This window comes from Bidens hawaiensis, unplaced genomic scaffold (assembly GCF_021521415.1).
Source record: "Bidens hawaiensis isolate Kalapana, Puna unplaced genomic scaffold, B.hawaiensis_p1.1 tig00004618_1, whole genome shotgun sequence".
In the NCBI taxonomy this organism is placed as follows: domain Eukaryota; kingdom Viridiplantae; phylum Streptophyta; class Magnoliopsida; order Asterales; family Asteraceae; genus Bidens; species Bidens hawaiensis.
Window position 1 is genome coordinate 64,839 of NW_027491282.1, and position 23,930 is coordinate 88,768.

The window sequence follows — 23,930 nt, forward strand, 5'->3', positions numbered from 1 at the left end:
TGAACTATAACTTTACACAATACTAATGTGTTTTATCAATCTTTAAAGAGAAAATTGTCATTTGCCTCCTGGATAATATCGGCGGAAGACCGTTGGACCACTGAAGACTATTTTGCGCATGTTGTGTCATACGGTCATTGTATATCTCCGGCGGGATTTTTTTGCCCCTTCCGTCAGTTGACCAAGCGTTAACCTTAGATGGCAAGGACATTATGGTAATCTTTTAATAATAATAATAATAATAATAATAATAACAACAACAGCAGCATCATCGTAGTACCATTCATGAACCACCATCATTCAAACCCTCCGAGCACCTCACCCAAGCACCACCGTCTTCGTCACCCGAGCACCATCGTATCACCATCTCAACCGTCAACACTTGTTTTTCCGGCGTCGACACTCTCAAATCACCACCAAATCACCACCCGAAGCACATTCGTTTTTCCAGTGCCGGCACCCGTTTTCCGTTTTTCCGGCAACCACCTATTTTCCGGCAACCAAGTTTTATCCAGAAACCACCAATATCAAGACAATCACAATATATTAATACAAAAGGTTAACGGAAACAAGTTTTTGTCTTTTAGATTCAACAATATATTAATTTGTGTTCGTTTGGTTGTTTTCGGGGTTCAGTTCGGGTGAAAAGGTATATAAAAAAATGAAATATATAGGTTCATTTGGTTGTTTTCGGGTTCGGTTCGGGTGAAAAGTATATAAAAAATGAAATATATAGTTTTGCTTCGTTGTTTTCTGGATCGGTTCGGGTGAAAAGGTATATAAAAAAGTGAAATATATTGGTTCGTTTCGTTGTTTTCGGGTGCGGTTCGGGTTAAAAGTATATAAAAAAGTGAAATATATAGGTTCGTTTCGTTGTTTTCGGGTTCGGTTCGGGTGAAAAGTATATAAAAAAGTAAATAGGTTCGTTTCGTTGTTTTCGGTTCGATTCGATGATATAAATAATAAAAAATGATTTTTTTAAATTTTGGAGGGAATTAAGTATAAGGGGTACATTTGTTAATTATTTGAAATACAGATGTTCTAATTGCGCAGCTGAAAAGGACATAATAGTCATTACACAAGTCAACTGGATGGTCAAGGGTAGTTTGACTAACGGAAGGAGAAAAAAAAGCCCTCCAGAGATATACAATGGCACAACATGTGCAAAATAGTTTTCAATGGTCTATCGTGCTCCCGCCAATATTACTCAGGGAGGCAAATGACAATTTTCTCTTCTTTAAAATCACTCAAAATTTTTGTTAATATTTATAATATATTTTGACTTTTATTGTAGGCTTTAAACTTATTTGAAACTTTTATATGCGTTGCAAGTAAATATTAAGCAAGACCATGAAATAACTGAAAAACGTGTTTACTACTAAGTGAAAATTTTTCTTTAGGAGGAGGGGTGGTTCCATTTTTCTCACACACACCACCTGGTGGTGTGCCACATCACTAGCTCCAAATCTATCACATTTAATGGATTTTAGAAGGGGTGGTGTGGTGTGGTGTGGTGTGATATGTTTTGGTATACATACATACATACATATATATATATATAGGTTTTTGTGTGAGTGAGAGGAGTGTATTTGGGGTGTATATATATACATATAGGTTTTTGTGTGAGAGAGAGAGTTCCATCACTCAAACCCATCACTTGCGTGATGGCCATCACGCAACCATACCCATCACGCTTGAAGAAAGGACCGACAGCGGTGTTCAATTACCCATCACGCGTGATGGGTGGCTTATCACGCACGGCCCCATCCCCCCTTAGTAAACTATCATTGTTCCTAAAGTTAATCTTCTACAAGATTTTTGACAAAACAGACTAGATGTTGATTGGTATTTGAATTGCACAAACCTAAAGTATGGGTGTTAAGACTGTTGGTATTCGGAATTTGATTTAAATTCGTTTTCAAAATTTTAAATTAGATTAGAAGTGGTTCAAAATTCAAACTTTAAGACGGAATCAAATTTATAAACTAACAGAGTATCTGATGTAAAATTATATATATAAATTTATTTATTATGTGTGTGAACATATAAACATTTATATAAATGACAGCTTATTGTACAAAACGTACAAAGGATTTTAGCGTCATAATTACGCGAAAGTAAATAATTATGTATAAAAATTAGGTAGTTATGCAACATATATAACTAATTAGGGACAATTGTTACTCATTTACCCGACATGTAAAAATAGTTATGCAATAAATTTTACGCAAATCATTAAAAATCCAACAAACAAACTAGTTGGCTTGGATTTTCTCGTTGCTATAGCGAGCATCAGTACTATAACTAACCGAATTGATACCAACAAATCCCCACAGCGTTCTGTCTCAACTCATGGATTCAATAAAAAACGCAAAAATGAAAAAAAGTAAAAAAAACCAAAATTTTTATATTTCATTCCGGTTTCATAAAAAAATTTCGTATTATACACATGTGTATAATTTTATTTAATCTTTAATTACGTAATGTGCATTATCATTTATCTTAAATTGTACATATGTGTATAATGAATAAATCATGTATGTACATATTATACATATATAATTTAGCTAAACCGAGACGTTTTTTTAATGAAATGGGATGATAAATAGAAATTTAGTTTTTTTTTTACTTTTTTTCATTTATGCGTTTTTTTTGTTTTATGATTTTTTTGTTTTTTGGTTTTTTGTGGTTCAAAATGAGTATTAAAGTTCTCAATTTCAAAATGATTTTTTGAGTTATCAAAATATTTCTCACTTTCAAAATGTTTTTTTTATCATATTATATATATATATATATATATATATATATTGTCTGACTGATTCCATGCTTAATGAGAAATCATCTTTATTTTTTAATATTTATTTCAACAATTTTGTAATTTAGTTTTGAAAGAATAATCAATAATACCCTTTTAACGGGTCAAAGTTTTCTAAAACGAAAGCTTGATTGGGAAAAATCAAAAGAAAAGTATTTTCATTTTCAACTTTTTGTAATTATTTTTTTTCTTTCTCGTTGACCTATCTAACTATGTAATTTCTTCTAATCACGTGTTTGAAAAGTTATTGAAGACCAAACTCATTGACTCACTAATGAGTGACATTACTAGTTAAATTGCTATTGTTAGATACGAGTATTAATTTTCGCGTTCCGCTTTAACCGAAATTAATTAGATTGAAAGGGAATCAACCTAAAACAGTTCAGTTTATGTATGTATCAAATACAAATATGAAACTACATTATGTCAGTGTAATAGTTTGCTTTAAACAAAACAATTTAGCAATATATATAAATTTAAAGCTTTAAAAGCATTTTAAATAAAATTAACTCGTTTTAACTTCTTTGTTATGCTTTCTTTAAATATCTTTAATGTTTTTTAAACAAGTATAAAAGCATTCTCATCCAATCCTTCATATTATGTGAGGGGTGTGTTTTTTATAATTTAGAGAGTGATTTAAGGGGGAGGGGGGTGAGTGAAGAGTTTTTATATTTTAGAAAACGTAATGATTTTTCTGTATATTTGAAAAGTTACTGTTCACCCTATATAATTTTTTAATATATTTTGAAAGTGGTTGTGAGAGAATGAAAGAGAAATTGTAATGATAAATGTATAAAATGTATTATTTAATTGAAAAAGAGAGAAAATATAGTGTGTTTTAGTGTAATTTTGGATTTAGGGATAGGGAGTTGGATGAGAATGCTCTAAGGCATGAAATAACTATCAACTTGTTTTGCATGCAATACAGTTCTAGTTAACTTTTAACATCTTGGAATTCTTATTATATCAGGATCGAAACCTGACTTAAGAAGGTTTTACATAGTGGTGGGTTTGATCCTTGATTGTTGCGTCTTGGGTGAGTCAGACCTGGAGCGTCAAAACAATATGAATGGCTGATATCTCGTCTCAAAAAAACGCACTCGGATATTAGACGCAGTTAAAAACGTCGTTAAAAAAGCCATCTCGGGATTCTTCTATTGTGGGTTTAGGGCTGGCAATTCGTGTCTTATCAGGTTTAACAAGTAAGAGGCGACGCGCGTAACATAAATATCAAACTTGAATACGACTCGTTTAACTACTTTATATGTCATGACTATAAGACAGTTTTAAGTTTTGTGTACCAATAAGAGATAATGAGGGAGTCTAGTCTAGTAATTTTAGTTATTTAAGAAAATAAAAAATTCACATACCGCACTTTTTTGATTAACAGGTCTTATCATGTCTCTACAGGTACCCAATTGCTAGCCCTATTGGGATAAGATTGTGAAGCTCTCCACTTTTGACTTCCTTTCCAAGGTCTGGTAGTGGCTTGAACTATAATAATGTCATAACCATTCTTACCAAAATGATTATTATGTTTTGCTTTTAATCCTTTGTGGTTTCATTTAATTGAGATAGCGATACACAGACTGTTATGAATTCTTAACAAAACCTATATTATACGTCGATTTAGCCTCGAATTTCACTCCAAGCAGTCAAGCACATAACTAACAATCATCCACCGGCTTCCATATAAAAGTTAACTAAATGTTTGTGTTTGTTAACTACCATCGTCTATAACACTTCTTAGGCTGAGTGTAGTGGGCGGGAGTTGGGGGCGAGAAAGGGCGACAAAGGGCTAGAACAAACCCCCCCCCCCCCCCCGACGATTTTTGGGCGATTTGGGGCGGGGGCAGATTCTTTTTATTGCCTAAACTTTGAGAAAATAATAATATTTTATTATTTTGACCGTTGTCAAACGGTACAAAATAAAAAAAAATCAATTAAAACAATATATTATATATCTATATAAACATATACCTTCTTCTTCATTTCATATCCTTCTACTTCATTTCACATCTATATAAACATAAACCTTCTTCAAAAAATTTAGCAAAATGAATCCTACAAACAACCCGAACCAACCGACACTCGTGGAAATCGCCGCTACCATGAGAGAAATCATCAAAAAACAAAAAAAAAATTTGTCGAGGAACTCAACGATGTCATGAACGATACCAACATACAACACGAAAAGATTGACCAGATGTTGGAATTGCGGGAATTGAGTGAAAAATACGAATTCCTCAAAGCGGCCGGGTCACACGAAGAGGCCGCATTATTGCAACGACAACGAATTGAAAAAATGCGCAAATATTATGGATATTAGTATGTTATTTAGTTATGTTTTTTATTATTTTTATTTATGTATTTTTTTTAATTTTAATGCATTATTAGTTATGTTTTTTTAATTTTTTTGTATTTCTTTTTAATTTTAATGCATTTTTATTTAATTATTTAAATAAATTGGTTTTTATTTAATTAGTTTAGTTATAAAAAGAAAATAATAAAAAAACACACTGTGGGCCTAACTTGTAGCCCCTACACCATTACACCCCAAAAAGAAATTTCCACTCCATGCTGACTGGGCGCCACGTGTCACAATTCGCCCCAAATTGTAGCCCCTCTACTACACATGGCCTTATAGACGATGCATAGTTAATTAAATATTTGTGTTCCTAACCGTGACAATGCATAGTTTTGTGACATCTAGCTCCATTGAAGGATTTATGTTGAGGAATAACGCGGTTCAATTGTCCAAACAATGTGGGGGAGATGGTTAGTATGTGAAACATGAACATAAGCACGACGTTGTTAAAATGACGGTGTCGGGGTGACAATGAAAATAAACGTGTTGAAAACGAAGAAAGAGGCAACTGCACTGCTCTCAAAATGTAGTCATGGAGGAACTCTCGGGTTTAAAGATATAGGCAAATGGCTAAAACTCTGTTGTGATTCCAACAATTAATCGTTGGCCAAAAAAAATAGACGGGAATCCAGATTAGCAAATAGAGAGAAAATTGAGACTAATTAATATTTTTCATTCATAATAATTAACTTAAGAAATGATCCTTAAATAAGGATAACAAACAAACAACCACTACTAGAATGTTGCTACTGGAACATGGTGAACATGGGAGTTTAACCACCTATTATCCATCCTTAACCAACTTAACAACATAATTAATTAAAAATAACATGACAAATAATAAAAACAAATGGATGACTTGTTCCATAAACCCATGAGGCTGGCACATAACATTCCACCCCTCTTAAGAAAACCTTGTCCGTAAGGTTAGAAACAAGCAACATGGAGAACCCGAAAAGGATTTGGCGAAACCACGGTGGTCGCCACTCGCTTCTTTCGGTGGAATTCGGAGTGTTGATACTCAAGAGCCATGGTGGACGCCACAGGTTAATAAGACTATTTGGACCCATGATAGAGTCAACAAGACATGATACTATGACCTTTACATCGTAACATAGTAGGCGGCTAGAATAACCAGTAACTAACCATTCCACAATCGTGGCGTTTGCTTTTGAAGCTGCAACAGGCACAAATCCATTCTTCTGATTCACTGGTTTCACAACAGCCGTCATCGGTTGCTCAACAAATGCCTTTAGGCATTTCGGTGTAGACGGCATATGTGGAGGCATCTGTTTTTGGGCTGATGTTGGTGCGGTTTTAAAGGCAGGTGGGGTGGCGGTTTTTAGGGCCGGTGATTGTGGTGGTGTGGTGGAGGAAACCCGTGGGTTGATGACAACGGTGGGTGGTGATGGGGTCGATGTTGACATTGTGGTGGCAGAAACTGTTGGTGGAGTTGACGGGTTGTCACGGGCTTCAAGCGCGGTCCGGATCGATTGGAGCGCGGTGAATGCGGTTTGAAATTGATACTCGAGTTTCACAAGGGATTCGTTCATCCATTGATAGAACTCAGTTTCGGATAGAGTTTGAGCAGCCATGGGTTGGGGGATCACGACGGCTTTGATACCACTATTGTGGTTCCAACAATTAATCGTTGGCCATAGAAAATAGACGGGAATCCAGATTAGCAAATAGAGAGAAAATTGAGACTAATTGATATTCTTCATTCATAATAATTAACTTAAGAAATGATCCTTAAATAGGATAACATACAAACAACCACTGCTAGAATGTTGCTACTGGAACATGGTGGACATGGGAGAGTTTAACCACCCATTATCCATCTTTAACTAACTCAACAACATAATTAATTAAAAATAATATGACATAAATAATAAAAACAAATGAATGACTTGTTCCATAAACCCATGAGGCTGGCACATAACAAACTCTTTTTTTTCTTTTATTTGACAAGTAAAATAAATATACGTGCAACATGAGAGATTAAAAAAATATGTATAAAGAACATTATAGGTTTAGTGGTCATGATGTGTGTCACTAAATATAAAAATGTAACTTTTCCCTTTTTTTTTTCCTGTTAAGTTTTTTAACTAAGAATTTGTCAAATAACGCAACTAGGAGTGTTCAACTAATCGAATTTTGAATATTCGAATTTATTCGAATCGAATTATTCAAATTTTGAAATTTTGAAGCTGGATTCGAATTCGAAATAGATTCAACAAATTCGATTCGATTCGAATTCAGAATAGCCAATTCGAAATTCGTTTCGATTCAAAAATGAAGTGTGAATCGAATTCGAATTCAGTTAAAAAAATACATTTCTATTTCAAACCCTCTATAAATTTGAGTTTTTAAACCACAAAAAGTACAAATCTATAAAATAAATAAATCATTTAAAGTTATCACATCCTAAATATTCAATGCTAACGTTCAATTACATTAATTATTAACCAAAATGATAAACTTTCTATTTTTAATCTCTATAACTCAAAAGATTTATGTAGTTTATCTTTTCATAAGTATGTATATATCTAATAAAAATAAAATGTATAATTTGAATTCGAATTTCGAATCGAATACGAATTTATGATTATAAATTCGTATTCGATTCGAAATTTGATTACTAAAATCGAGTTCGAACCGAATCGAATTCGAATGACTAAAAATCGAATTCGAACCATCAAATTCGAATGCGAGTCGAATCAAATTTCGAATTATTCGAGTCTGATTCGAATACCCCTAAACGCAACAGCCTATGCTTCAATTATATATTAAAGCATCAAACAATAATTAAAAACACACATAAACTCATCTGATTAGAAAAATATTGTTTTTTCGCAAAAAATTCACTTCCAAAATAAACTGATATGTAACTAAAATAAAATGACACCAATTAAATAAAAATAAAAGAGGCAATAATATGGATAATCTAGAGAGCTCGAAAAGAGGCTATATAGAGTTTCAAAACACTCTTTTTCGATTGAATCGTTTTGATGTCTTTTTTTTTTTTTTTGGTTTTCTTCAAGTAATCGTAATTTTAGATTAATGCTTAGTAGAGCGGCTTAGAAATCAGCTTCTTAGTATGTATCTGTTTCTTTTATTTCCCTCTCGATTAGGATTTTCTAACCATGAGTGGTGCAGTTTTAATAAAGTGGCTTTAAAAATAATACTCCCTCCGTCCATTTGAAAGTGTCCACACTTTCTTTTTAGTTTGTCCAATTATAAATGTCAACTTTCAAAATTTATTAACTAATTTTCAAGTTTACCCTTACACAAATCAATCATTCAAACTTTCTTAAATTTTATCTTTTATATATGTCAGGGTATTATAATCAGTTGTTAAGCAAAAATTTTTCAAACTATAACACTTATAGAGAGACGGAGAGAGTAATAAATTGGCAAACGGTTTGGTGGGAATGGAAGAGGCAACAAACAAACAAATGGATGTCTTTCTCTGAGAATCGAGACCACCTACATCAAGTGTTACATCTAAGAAACCTAACTTATTTGTGGTGAAGCTTCTTCATATCTCTAGCATTTTTATTTTTATCAATGTTGACTAATTTATGATACAAATTTCATATTAAAGTTCAAAACTCAGCCTAAGACTGAATTCCGTTGACTGTTAATAAAAAGAGGCAATTTCATAACCATCGTTACAAACATTGAAAATCTACCTATACTATTAAAACAAAACATTCTTTCACATTTCATTTAATAAAATTACTAACTAGGATGCTAGCTAATACTATTACTATTTATAAGAAAATATATAATACAATAATTGCTTAACGTACATTAGGTACAAGAATACTTATATTCATAAAACCGATCCATGAAATCACATCACAAGATCTCGAAATCGTCAATACATATAATTTATCATTGGTTCACCGACATAAACAGTTTTTGATCGTTAATCGATCAATATTTTACTTTTCTTCATGAAAACCGTTTTTGAGCGTTTTAGTATTTTTGGCTGAGCGTTTTAATTTATGGCTGAGCGTTTTAGTTTTTGGCTGACCATTTTAGTATTTTTGTCTTTGAACGCTTTTGTTTTTGCCTTTGAGCGTGATTCGCGTTCATATCGTATGTTAAACAATTATTGTACGGTAACATCACTCTACTATTTATATAGAATTACTAACAAAGCCAAATGTAACTTTAAATGTATTAAATGAGATTTTTAGATATTTATGAATTATTAAATTTTATTTATCATTATTTATATGTTATGAATACATGAGATAGGTTATTACGTATATTATTAAATTTAACTTTTTTGTCATATTTTTTTTAACATCCGTGTATTACACAGGCTATATTCTAATACAATATATGTCTACACAAACTAAACAATATCATAATTATCATGCTCATGTGTAAATTCATTGAGTTGAATCTACATATTATGCTCATCAGCTCATGGCCTCATGTATCGTTGTATCTTTATTTCACTTGCATTTATATATTGTTTTATTGTTGTTAGGTTGTTTTATGCTTCATAATTATCTTTTGATTGAATGTAACGTTCATTCTAGACACAAATCTCAAACTGGTGATGCATATGAGAGATGCTTGTCTTATAAGTAATATTTGACCTTAAATAATATCAACACGTAACGTGTTGATTATGTATAAGAGGATAATTTACATTAAATATAGTTCTGATAATTGCATATGAGTTACATATTGAAAAAATCCTCGATCACCCGGTTGATAAAAACAAAATTAGTTATTTAGAGTAAAACGAATAATATCGGTTAACATAAACATCTAACATGTGTATGTTACAATTGAAGTAATTAAAAGTTTCATATACTATGTTTTCTTTGGGGATTGTAAAAGGTAAAAAGTACTTAGATTCCCCAAATAAATTAGTTGTTACTTAAAAGATTCCCCAAATAAATTAGTTGTTTTTAGTATATATGAAAATCAAGTAGAAATTCATGCAAAACTAAACATTCCTGGAGTGTACAATTATAACAAAAGTATATGCTTTTTGCGTAGTCTGAAGTCTAAACTCATATAATTTCTAAACCTCATTAAATATTGGTCTAGCGATATGATGTCCAATCTCACAAAAATAAGGTAATGGGTTTAAGTTATTGTAAAAGCAAAGTGTGGAGGATTTTAAGGTAGGAAATACTTGTTTTCCAGAAAAAAATATTATAAGGATGAAGAAAGCTTTTGTGCATGTTTATATAAATCCCAATAATTTGTTTCTAACTTCTTATTACCATGGGCGGTTTCATTTAAACGATATAAAAAGTTTGAAAAACTATTTAGTCAATTTCCCCTTAGATAAGTAAAATAAATAATTTAAGATTTAGCCATCAACATTCAACAATAGAGTTTAATTTACATGTAAAAATAAAGATACGCAAAGTTATATTCACATGCTGCAAATGCTTAAAATTCGTATATATATTTATGCAATCACATGTCCCATGAGTAACCTTTTACTTATTTTAATTGATATAAATATTATACGTACAACGACTTTTATAAAACATCACCAATTGTTCTTTTTATACTATTGTATTATTATTATTATTATTATTATTATTATTATTATTGCTATTGGAAAATTAAAACATGTTTTTTTGGAAACTAGTGTAGTCCAATTCATACGCAAACTTTAAACCCGCATTCCACTCTATAGAAATAGGGAGTACTTGTAACATCCACAAGTTATAAAACTTTAAAGCCTTTGGTTCTACATCAACTCCTCATCAACATCATCTTTAAAAACATATAGGCAGATTTTCGACTAATCCGCCTTCATTAATACTCCTTTGTTTTGCACAATGCTTTGCTTCTTGAGCTCTTGTCTTGCAAGATGCAAGTTTAAGAAGAATAGCAATAAATCTTCAAATTACGTAGCTAGAGATGATCTAGACGTACACAAAAAGGTTGTCACTAAAGGGGTCACTCAATATGTATCTAATCGCGATATGAAGCACTCAAGCCCTTGTGACAATCAGAACAGGGGTACGGTGAGGGTTAAAGTGATAATGAGCAAGGAAGAAGCAATGATGATGTTATCAAAATGTGAGCGTGGATCAGGAACTCTCAGTTTCAAGAACGTCGCTAAAGAGCTCACAAAGATGCCCGCAAGTCGTGTGTCTATAGTTCATGATCATACATGGAGTCCTAACAATGAAGTCATGCTTGAGAGCATACCCGAAGAACCCTAAAAGCGATCGCTTAATTGATTCAGATTTACTAGAATATCTTACGTTTTTTAGTGTCTAAATATGCTTGGATATTCACTATTTTCATGTTACACTTACGTAGCTTGTGATCAAAGCTTTCGATAGATTTGAAGTTTATATGTAATTATTTTAGAATGGAGTGTAACTCCATTTTTTTACTTCATATATATAATCATATGTTTTTGTATTTTCATTTGCTTACGTGAAGTAATGAGAAACATTGTTTGCGGAATCTGAAAGAACCTAGCTTCATTTTTGCACAAAATATCTGTTATGTATATCTAATGATGTTAAAAATTAAGAACTTAATTTATATTGAAAATAAAAAACTACCAACATGCATGCAGAGAATGATTTTTTCTAGCCGGTAATTTTTTTGTTATTACAAATATTAAGCTTATCTATTTCTATGGAGGTAGGGTATTAAAAAGACTCAAATACCCTTAAAGACCACCAGTGGGTGAAAGATGACCCCCTCAGAAGTCACCCGCGGAACATATTGTCACACCCACATCTTAGGCCTAGGCGTGTGACCCAATAGTTGGTACCATAATTGTAAATAAATCAGAGTTGCGTTAGTTTGCGGAAGACTTATAAATCTTTAAGGATCAAAATATAACTTTTATATATACATTCAAAAGACGGGATTATAAAACACCCGTTAGAGTTGTTAACAAAACATTACTTGTTTATACTTACAAACCATCATATATTAAGTTTTAGAATAAATCCAAGCCATCGGATATTCAAAGCACTTCGACATTTCCAAGTGCTAATCTTGTTCACCTGCAAAATGTAAGAAAATACGTCAGCAACGAATACTGGTGAACACGCTGAGGCAAAAATATTTTCTTTTACTTTATTACCCCTCTAGACAACGTCTGCCTCGGCCCAACGTGGCTTAGGAATAACAAAGTCAAATAACACATTATAAACACGAGCCCTCAACTCTAGGTCACCTCAGCAAACACTGCAGCGTTCGACTTAGTTAAGTACCCGTAAATATACACAACGGTCGTACTCCCTGCAGGAGAGCGTCCTACGACCAAGGATGGTGCGATCGTGCCCATTCATCGCATAGTACCACCTATGTGAGGATCCAGACATACGTATACCACAGCCTGAGGGCTAGGTTTATACCCTTATTCATAACGGTTTTAGGAACACATAGTTCCTTGTAAACAATTTCATATAACACATTGACTCATTTTAAAATAAGTTATAAAAGTTTGGGGGTGTATTCACCTTTTCGCTTTAGGATCGGCTTCACTCACCGTCCAAGGGTCTTTCCCTTCTTAATCTCGCACCTATAGTACAAGTATAAATATTTGTTAGTCGGATACACGATCCGGCTTAAGACCTTTAGTCTTATTTTATATCTCAACCTCGATGAACCTTTAGTTCATTTTCTTTTACTTGAAAACCTTTAGTTTAAAAGTAAATTATAAACCTTTAGTTTATATTAAAAACCCGACGTTTCTTCTTCTCCAAGAAACGTATTCTTTTTCTTTTATTATTTAATTATACTCATTATTCATTAAATAATATTTTCATAACAAAGAGCATACATATATACTTACACACATATATACGTAATTATATCCAATATCTTATCTTTCATTCATTTCTTTGTTATGTTTATTTCTCTTTTATCGAGGTATCGAGTATAACCTCGACTTAAGGCTTAAGCCTTTAATATAATATTATATTATATTCAATTGACATTACGCCTAACCTTATTGGCGTATTGGAAACCCTACGAAATCGAGCAGCACTCCGACGCCGCTTTACTTCTTGATCAACTCTTTTCTCGACACGCAAATCAATGAATGCCAAAACTTCAACACACGTTGGCACGTACTTCGAGAACAAACGCTTTTGATATGTGGGTGGAGGGTGGCACGCACTTCGAGGAAACGTCGGTACATAAAACGAGGAAATCGGGGCACGTTTATCGAGGTGGATTGATGGTATGGATATTGAGGTGTAGAGAGATGTTAGAGAGAGAAAGAGAGACTGAATTTGTGTGTGAAAATATGAAGACCCGAGGCTGCTATTTACAGGCAAAATCTTGGGTCCCATCGCGGTACGCGACCGCCTCCTGGGCACCCGTCGCGTACCGCGACGTAGCCCAAGTGAATCACATAGGTCTGCCACGTGTGGCCACGTGTCGGGACACGTGTCGTGCCACGCGTCTCGCTGTCAGACATCCCATCGCGGTGCGCGATGGGTCTTCCTTCTGATCCATCGCGTAGCGCGATGGGTCAGGAAAACAGATTTTTCATTTTTTTGACCCTCAAGTTTGGAATTTGGCATTTTTAGTCCCTATACTTTGGAAAGTTTATATTTTAAACTCGAAATTTTCACGATGTTACACATATAAATCACCCGCATAACTCAAGATAAAGAAAGAACAATAACAAGTCCTAGAGACTATGTGCGGGAGGATCCAGACACCCTCAGAAGTTATCCGCAGGGTACTGTTCCCACTCGCAGAGATGACCAAAATGTAATATTAGAGGACAACTGTAATTAACCAACTCATTTCTAGAAGATTTACCAAGATCTTTTCTTGGAAAGCACGAGACGTAACGGCCAATAGAATAATGACATCTAGCGAGGTTGTTACAACCATGCAGTACCAGGGCCGTCTTTGAGGTATGGCAGGGTAGTCGACGGCCACAGGCCCGACACCCCGCTAGGTCCGAAATTTTTTTTCTTCAAAAAAAGTTATATGTATTTTTATAAAAAAAATATGTATAATCAATGTTTCAACACAATTACATAACTACTAGCTTGGTCTAGTGGTAAAGAGCTATTACATCTAACCAAAATGTTGTGAGTTATAGTCTTATTTAAGACAATTTTAAGATTATTTTTATACAAAAGTTTTTTACACAACTCAAATCATTATCAAATAAGCTCATTTAAAATTAAATTGTTTAAATCCAACAAAATGTTTCTTTTACTTAAGGGGCAAAAAAAATTTCGCCTTTTGCCTAAAATTTTTTTCGCATTCTTAGAGCCGGCCCTACCATGCACATGGCCAAATTAGCTCGTCCTATCACATGCAGACACGTGTCCAGGTTGTTACAACCATGCACATGGCCGATATGGCTCGTCCTATCATAAGCGGACACGTGTCCAGGCAGTTACGAAAGCATCTTCTGGAAATGGACAGCTGGACCAATCACATTCCCTTACCCTTCGGCTATAAATATCCTCTGTCATCTCTATGAGGTATTCATTCACTCCCAACTATCTACTCTAAATACTTAAGTACTTTCTATCCATCGTAATTGTACTTATTCTCACGCCGGAGGGTGGTTACGGGAAGACTCCCCCTTGTCCTTCCGTAACGAGCTCACGGTGGCTATTTTGCAAGTTTCCGTCACCGGACTTGGGAGATTGAACTCGTATTGTTTGTTAGTAATTACTTGACCCGTAACTCATGGATCCATTGAATCTAAGCCCTTAAAAGATTAGATCCGTGTTTCTTTCAATTTTCTTGTAGATTAGTTTTTAATATGAAAACTACACCGGCTTTAAATTTCTAAAACAATTGTGGCTAATTAAACTTTGAAACATATAACTTTTATACACACATATACAAAAGTAACAAAAAACAGTCTATAAAAGTCTACGTTCTCCATTGACTTTGGAAAAAGTTCCACCACCATTAATTAAGCATAAGATTTGTCAACATGAAAATGCTTTTTGATATTTTGTTACGTATGCTTTTTGTGAGAAATTGAAAAGTTATTAACCAGTTGAGCATATTAAACCAGATCTTGTACGGTCAAAGAGAGACTGGACATCTCGAGCAAACGTACATAGAAGCAAAATGTGAAGTGATACAAGCAATCTTGTTTATTACTTTTTGGTTGATTTGAAGAACGACAAATGACAAGATTTACCCGGATATACCAATTTCGGTTGAAAAGGTGGTTAACGACATCAAGGCAACATCGTTTTTGTGGGCGAAACTTAGGAGTAGAAAGTCAATTAAGCTTGGATTGGGAAGACTAGTACATGTTTAACTTTGTAAAATTTTTCCCATTTAGTTTGTTGCTTCGTGTTTTGTTGTTCTTTTGATTTGTATGTTTGACTTTTTTTTAGCTCTTATTGCTTGCAAGTTGCTTTCTCTTCTTTCTAATGATTTTAGCCTTTTGAAAGAAAGCTGGACGATAAGTTTTTTTTTTATTTATGATTTTGATCAATGAAATTTACGTTGAGCGCCCACCACTTAGAGATTTACGTTTAGCGATTATCTTTGCTCATATTCAATCTCGGCTAACAACTACGTTGGGGATTAACAGTCGACTGAGATTCATCTTATGAAGAGGAATTGTATTGGTATGATTCTATGCCAACTCTAATATCAAATATTGTGAAGAAGGGAAAAGATATTATATTGAATATATACTTGAAAGTTGAAAGTACATGTATAATGTAAAATTCAAACACATGCTTTTGTATATGTGCACACAAAAGTAGGTAGACTGCCTAGTTTCTTATCCATCTTCTCTCCTAGCTACTTCCTTTTCAACATTTTCTTTAATCCAAATTAAATAGACTTGAACGATGGTGATAAGTAGTTAAAGTTGATAGCATGGAACATTTTGGTCATGAAAACGGTGCTTAATTCAATTTTTATCATGTGCTATACATGAAGAGTGTGAAACCTTACACAGTGGCCAGTGCCACCTCAAGGATACATCATTCATCACCCTTCAAGTTCACTCACTTATTCAAATGGCTAAGCGTGGATTGAAAAGATTGATACAACTTTAATTTAGTAAATTCTTCATTATAAATTGTTGGCTGTTTTGGCTTGTCTAGTATTTAACTCTTTGTATTTTGTTAATTAGGCCTCCTACGGTTTGCAAGTGATCCTTTTATCTTTATAGTGATATTGACTTAAAAAAAACCTAATTCAAATGGCGTTATACTTGGTGAGACATCACAATTTTAAATTTCATTCACTACAAATAAAAAGCCATTTAGTGGCATACAAAAAGTGTCACAAGAAACCTAAGAAGTGCCACTAAAGAACCTTGTTGGAATGAGTGACACACAAGAAAAGTGCCACTAGAAGCGCTACCACTAAAGCTTTTTAGTGGCACTTTTCTCGTCTGCCACACAAACTTTTCGGGTTTTAGTGGCACTTTTTTCCGTATGCCATTAAAAATATTTTGGACTTTTAGTGGCATTTTTTTCCATATGCCGTTAAAATATTTTGGACTTTCAGTGGCATTTTTATCCATATGCCATTAAAATTTTTTTGGACTTTTAGTGGCACTTTCTTCCGTATGCCATTATAATATTTTGGGTTTTCAGTTCTGTATGCCACAAAAACATTTTGAACTTTCAGTGGCATTTTTATCCGTATGCCATTAATAACATTTTGGACTTTTAGTGGCATTTTTATCCATCTACCAACATAAATAAAAATACAACCGTCAAATATAGAAATTATAATATTTTACCACAACTAAAATTTCAATCGCATTCTAAACACACACCAACCGCATTCTATATGCATATTATATGTCTAATAACTCTCAAGTCAAGTCAAATATCAATCATATAAAAAGGAAAATAAGAAATATTTGAATAAAAACTAAAAACTTAACCACACTTGTTAACCTCTTTCACCATCTTCAATCTTCATGCAAGGTGCCTAATAAGAAAAAATAAACTTTTCAATATGTAAATAATATGGACACTAACTTGTGTAGCATACTTAATTATTAATCTAAAATCGATAATAACCTATTAAAATCAACCATCTCAATGCTTGCGAGCTTGTGAAAAAGCTAAACTAGCCCAAGCCTAAAAATAAGCTCGTTCTATAAACGAGCCCAAGTTTCATTGTCGAGCTCGAGCCGGCTAACAAGGCAAATATTTTTATTATATATATGTGTGTGTGTGTTCGTTAACCGGTTTCGTTTAAATGGTTCCTATGTGAAAATCCCTAACCGGTTCCTAATCATTAGTCAATTGAAAAGTAACCGGTTTCTCCAACACCGGTTTTGGTTCGGTTAACCGGTTAGGATTTGCATCTCGAGTTACAAACAAATCACATAAAACAAATTACCATTATTATTTCGTGAAGATGATGCTTGGTTAACCGAAGAAATTGTACTCGGTACCTAAAACATATAAATGAGAAAAAATGTTAATATATAGATATGTAACAATAAAAATAATAAACAATAGTTTATGAAAGTGAGTACCTTTATGTTCATATCGCTAAGAACCGACGACAAGTTTGCATTAGGAATATGTTATTGAATAATGTTCAACATAACATTGACAACATTCATTAAATGATCATTTTTTTGTGATTTTGTTGAAGAATCACCTTTACTTTTTGCGGTCGGCATCCTTTCAACTAATCGAACGTATCCCCTTTTCTCCGGGCCTTTAACTTTTGAGTAGTCATCATTTGAAAAATCACCTAGATCTCCGGTTGTGCTTGTAGAGTCACTTGCAATAGCTTTTAATGAAGCCTAAATAGAAAATAATAAAGGTAAGTAATTTTGAAAAAGACCGAAGCACACGTAATGTTTATAAATTGATGGTTTTCCTAAGTTATTAGACTGATCACTTTTATATCTTCAAACTAGTAATGTATAATGTTAATAAATGAGCCCGAGCCCAAGGTTCACTTATCGATCTTGAGCCAGTTTGCGAGTTCAGCTCGGGCTCAGATCAGCTCGTTTCACCCCCTGTTAGCAATCAAAATATATGCTTGTTTTTGATTAATCTTTTGGCTGCAAAAATAATATACTAATATTTCTTATGTTTTGCATTGTATTGTAGGACACTATGTTAACTGCACAAGTTTAGTACAATGGTAAAAACTAGAAAAGATGTAACATTTCACTGACTTTCATAATGTAATGACATTAGTATCATTTATTTAGATTTTTTTTTATCAAATTTTCAGTTTATTTTTTTTCATGATTACAAGTATTTAATACAATTTTGGGATGTATAGAAATCGATAGCGATACCGAACCGACAAATTCGATGTGGTATTTCGTATCCGGCAGATTCGGTATCGGTACCAATTATCAAGCTCATCCCTACATAAATATACATTACCACAACTTTAGCGGCTTCCTCATCAACAATTGTTCCATCTTTACGGGTGTGAGTTTTTATATATAGTTCTCCTTGTGTTGGATGTACACCATTATTATTCATGGCCTGCCATTGTGTTTGATGTTTAGTTAGGAACAAGAAACAAAAAGAAGACAATAATTTAATTCAAAATAGCTAAAATAATACCTCTTCATGAGTAATTCTAGCAAACGACTTTGTCCCGGTAACAAGAGGCTCCTTCATCTTTGAGCGGCTCGATCTTTTAGCATCACATGTACTCTATGGTAAATAGTTAATTAATACACGATTAGATTTATATAATCTAGTTCAATAATTATATATATTGTATATCAAAGTTATAGATCATTGTTACTTGAAATTCGGAGTGAACCAACGAGTAACAAGTTTTTTAAATTGAGTTGGATCCAATCTATTGTCAATCTTGATTTGTTGTGCCACAATTTCATCAACGGATTTGCTTGAATCATATGCGCGTGTCTTCAATGAACCTTTCCTCGTTCTCCATTTTTTCCTGTGTCTTCAATGAACCTTTCCACGTTCTCCATTTTTTCCCCATGCCATAGAAGATCCATTTCTTAATCTCATCTGTTTCTTTTGGATGAATAACAAATTTGGACTACAAATAAAAACTATATATATTAGCATATACCTCTTACTTAATGAGTTACTACATATAAAGCTTGATAAAAGACTATACCTTAACTAGTGAATACATATCTTCTTTCTTTTGCTTGGGAACCTTTCTCCAATCAAAGTATTCTATCGATACATGATCGGACATCCTCACAAGTGTCCCAAGGTACTGAACAAGTTCATTACCTTCATCCCTCACGGGTTGTCCAAAATGATAAAAGGTGACAACTATTCTTTGACCACTATTCATTTTCCATGTTTCAGCCTTTTGGGTATAACCTCTTTTCACCTAAGCAGGTTTTAATTAATAAAAAATATGATACAGCCAAACAAAAATAACTGAACCGAATCAATCGTAAACTACTGTACACAGAATCTGACATTTTTTAACATTCAGTTTGAGTTAACATTCTATGATATAAGGTTCACATATCTTAACAATCAATAATTATTTATTCAGGGCACTGTGTACTCCATACAATTTCATAGATCATATCAAGGTACTGTGTACTCCATACAATTTCATAGATCATTATTTTAACAATCAATAATTATTTATTCAACTTAATAGGAAACCCTCTCTCTAGATCAAATAGTACGAACATCACTAGGTTAACTGATACCTTGTTCATTTGTAGACTGGCATTCTTCAGAATCTGATTGATCACCTTTCATTTCATTGGGATGATCTACAACATTTTCTTCAATAGTCTCTTCCAAGTCGCTAGAAATTATATGTAGCCTCTTGCGTTTACCCATACTATCCATTCAAAAAAGCATGCAATAAAAATATCATTACTATCATATTCATTATTAAACAGCGTGTTTGACCAAATCTCTATAAACAATAACCTAACAGCTCAGTCATAAGGAAATCTCTATAAACAACAACAGCTCAATTATAAAGAAATCTCTATAAACGATAACTTAACAGTTCAATCATAATGAAATCTCTATAAACGATAACAGCTAAATCATAACGAAATCTCTAAAAACGATCATAAGGAAATCTCAATAAACGATAACCTAACAGCTCAATCATACACAAATCTCTGTTACAGGTAAAGCTAATCACAATTAACCTAACTGTCTTCAATCATGAACAAATAACCTAATAGCTCAGTCATACACAAATCACTATTAGAGTTAAATCGAACAGTTCAGAAACAAACGAATAGCAACAAATCGAGAAAATCATAAACAAAATCGAACATTCAGATGAGATAAGTGAATCTGAATAGCAATTATACCGGAGGTTTAGAAATCAGAGACGAAATTGAACATTCTGATGAGATAATCGAATCTACATAGCGGAGGTTTAGAAATGAAGAGTACAGTTTGTTGATGGAGGTTAAACCATTTTTAGAGGTTTAGAATTGATGAGTAGGCATTTAATTTTATTATTTTACCTGAAGGAATGGAACAAAAGTAATTTTTATATTTTTTAGATACAATATATTGATGTTCACGTTTAATTTTAATTAGTGTCGTATGGTTATGTTCTTTCATCTGTCCTAACGAATGAACACGTTCAGTTTCTTAATGAACGAACACGTACTGTAAAACCTTGTTCGTTTAATTACTCGTGTTCGATCGTTGTTCGGTTAAAGTTAAACGAACAGACATGAGCATGTGTCGTTCGGTTCGTTTAGAAGCCTATAAATGCTCGTGTTCAATCGTTTCTGTTCGGTTCGTTTACAAACCAACTAAATATTTGAGTAAATGTTGACTGGCATGTATAATAAACAAAAGTAATTTTTATACTTTTTAGATACAATGGAATGATGTTCACGTTTAATTTTAATTGGTGTCGCTTGGTTATGTTCTTTTTAGATACAATAGAATGATGTTCACGTTTAATTTTAGTGGCACATAGGTTTATGTTTATTAAAAGTCCCGTATGTTTATATATAATAATAGTTATTATACAAAAAGCTCGTTTAGGCTCACGATCTCGATATGTGAAACTCGGGCTTAGAAATCATATCATACAATGACGGAAAAGGTTACTATACAAGCAGATTCCTGCAGAGATAAACATGATAATAAGTATTAACTCTTTTTGATAGCTTGTTGTTTGACTGATATACCCCTACTAATAAAATCCAAAGGATTACCTCTTTGTTATATGACAAACACTTTAGAGATTATATGGACCTCTTTCCCAATAAGGAATTGCTTTGAAACAAATGCAAAACTTCAATAGTGGACCTGTTGATTTTTATGTAGCAATTTCATTTAGTGGACCTGATGCTTTTGACTTAGTCAAATTTAATTCATTTCTGAATGTCAAAACTCAGTTTGACTTTGTGTACACAGTTAATGGTATCTTCTGAGAAAATTTGCAAAAACCGATTTAGAGAATGAAGTTCATCTTTTGATTTCCTTCATAAGCCTAATTCAATACCAAACGATATAGGGTCTGGTGGTACATGATGTACTAAATTTGCCTATCATTTAATCTTTTTTTTTTTTTTTGGATATAAAAAAAAGTATACAACGTAACAAATTATTATATGTTCTACTTTTTAAAAGTATATTTTCTATTTGTTTAATAGAACTTGAAGAACATATATTTGTTTAATAAGATTTGAAGTTGAGCTGAACCGAACAGACTCTATCCGAAAGTCAGAACCTAACCAACCCTACCGAAAGTCAGAACCGAAACCGAACCAAATGCATTCGGTCAGGTCGGTTTTTTGGTTCGGATTTCGGATTTTTGCTTTCATGCTCATCCCTGGGTCAGGAACCGACCTGACCCGAAAACCGAAACTACAAAAAATTCGAGGAAAAGGTCAAATGAAGCAGTCAAATCAAATTAGTTTGACAAATCTGGATCGGGACTTATAGCACAAGAAGAAATAATTAAAACCACTACTAAAAGGTATGGTATTTTTTTTTGGAAATTGCATCACAAAACTAAACTTTTACGCAACCATTTTTTAAGATTAATTAATTAGTTAACTCTGATCCCTATATACATAAAGTATGTATACAACAAATTTATCTTTTTTTTTAAAAGTAAGATTTTTAGAATATGTCATTGAAAACGTATGACGTTAGATTTTTAGTGGCATACACAAAGTACCACTAAAATCATAAATTTGTCGCACTAAAACTATGTGCCACTAAATATACGTGCTAAGCAAAGATGACATACACAAAGTGCCATTAAAAACCTAAATTAATGGCACAAAAGCAAAATGTCATTGAAAACGTGTGACACTAGATTTTTAGTGGCATACACAAAGTGCCACTAAAATCATAAATTAGTGGCACTAAAACTAAGCACCACTAAAAATGTGTTATAAGCAAATATGACATATGCAAAGTGCCATTAAAACCTAAATTAGTGACACAAAAGCTAAATGCCATTGAAAACGGGTGACACTAGATTTTTAGTGGCACACGCAATGTGCCACTAAAATCATAAATTAGTGGCACTAAAACTAAGTGCCACTAAAAATGTGTTATAAGCAAAGATGGCATACGCAAAGTGCCATTAAAAACCTAAATTAGTGGCACAAAAGCTAAATGCCATTGAAAACGCGTGACACTAGATTTTAGTGGCATACACAAAGTGCCACTAAAATCATAAATAGTGGCACTAATACTAAGTGCCACTAAAAATGTACTGTAAGCAAACAAAGTGCCATTAAAAACCTAAATTAGTGACACAAAAGCTAAATGCCATTAGAAACGTGTGCCACTGAATGGCTTTTTTTTGTAGTGATTTTAGATATAACTGATTTAATATTAATTATTATTAAACACTTATTTAAAAACAATAATTAAATACCACTCATTAAATATCTGGTCCTCACCGCAGCCAGGTAAACGAGGTTTGTAAATATGTTCAATTAAATCCAAGCCATTGTTGTTTTACGTTTTTTTGGTTGCATAACTCTAGACGATTAGCCTGTTTTAACTTGTTGGTCATCAGTTGGCTCAAAAGTCGGTTGGATGTCTTCATTATATTGACAAATAGCATGACATCCGTGTTCTCGAATCATATAAGGTAATATGATGCAAGCATACATTACTTCTACTTTGTTTCTTTATTAAGCATTGTTGCACCGGATTTGCATGATACATCAACGTTGCTTCAGGAGACTGAATGTTCGTTTAATATCATTTCTTGTTAGTTCTGGAGCCACTTTAAATTTATTTTGTTATCATCCTATAGACGTGTGCATGAGTTAATAAAAATATAATATTCAGATTTATTCAACCAGCGAGATGATATTCGTACTTGTACTCAAACCCCTATTACTAGAAATGAAAAGTCGTTACAGTCCCATCTATGATGAAGAATTAAAGAAAATTAATTAATGTAATATTTATAGTTAAGAAAATTGATTTTGTATGGCTTATGAGCATGAGGTCATTCACCAGCCTTATCTTATGCGGCCTCACACACCAAGATGGCGTGATGTTCCATTAGAGTGAGGTCGCATCAGCACGCACACCTTTCATCGGGTATAACGCTATACCTGTCTTAAAGGTGTTAAAAATACGTACTTTTTTCACTCATCCCGACCATCTAACCTAAAATTACATAAATGAGTTCACTTTTCATCCAATCCATCCTAAAATCTTTTTTAATTATAAAAATATTGTTAACATTAAGTAATAATAATAATAATAATAATAATAATAATAATAATAATAATAATAATAATAATAATAAATGTTTTTATCATTTAATTTATTATTATAATACCTAATATCAAATCCAATATAT

At 32.9% G+C, this 23,930-nt stretch overlaps 1 protein-coding gene across 1 annotated transcript; it reads right to left on the reverse strand.

Moving 5' to 3' along the window:
• Positions 1–17,709: 17,709 nt before the first annotated feature.
• LOC143627244 (uncharacterized) lies at positions 17,710–19,436 on the reverse strand. The gene is made up of 5 exons (XM_077097115.1): positions 19,251–19,436; positions 19,042–19,169; positions 18,719–18,791; positions 18,533–18,637; positions 17,710–17,934 (listed from the first exon to the last, which is right to left on the reverse strand). Exons 1-5 carry the CDS (start codon positions 19,434–19,436, stop codon positions 17,710–17,712), a joined length of 717 nt encoding a protein of 238 aa, XP_076953230.1.
• Between the last annotated feature and the right edge of the window lie 4,494 nt (positions 19,437–23,930).

Bases quoted from the DNA above. Each gene is read 5' to 3' on its own strand.
- LOC143627244 (XM_077097115.1), bottom strand. From the start codon at position 19,436: ATGAATAGTGGTCAAAGAATAGTTGTCACCTTTTATCATTTTGGACAA. The intron at 18,638-18,718 runs GTATTATTTTAG...ACACAATGGCAG, and splicing joins CTAGAATTACTCATGAAGAG to GCCATGAATAATAATGGTGT. The intron at 17,935-18,532 runs GTAATGTATATT...TTTTCTATTTAG, and splicing joins AGGAAGCCGCTAAAGTTGTG to GCTTCATTAAAAGCTATTGC.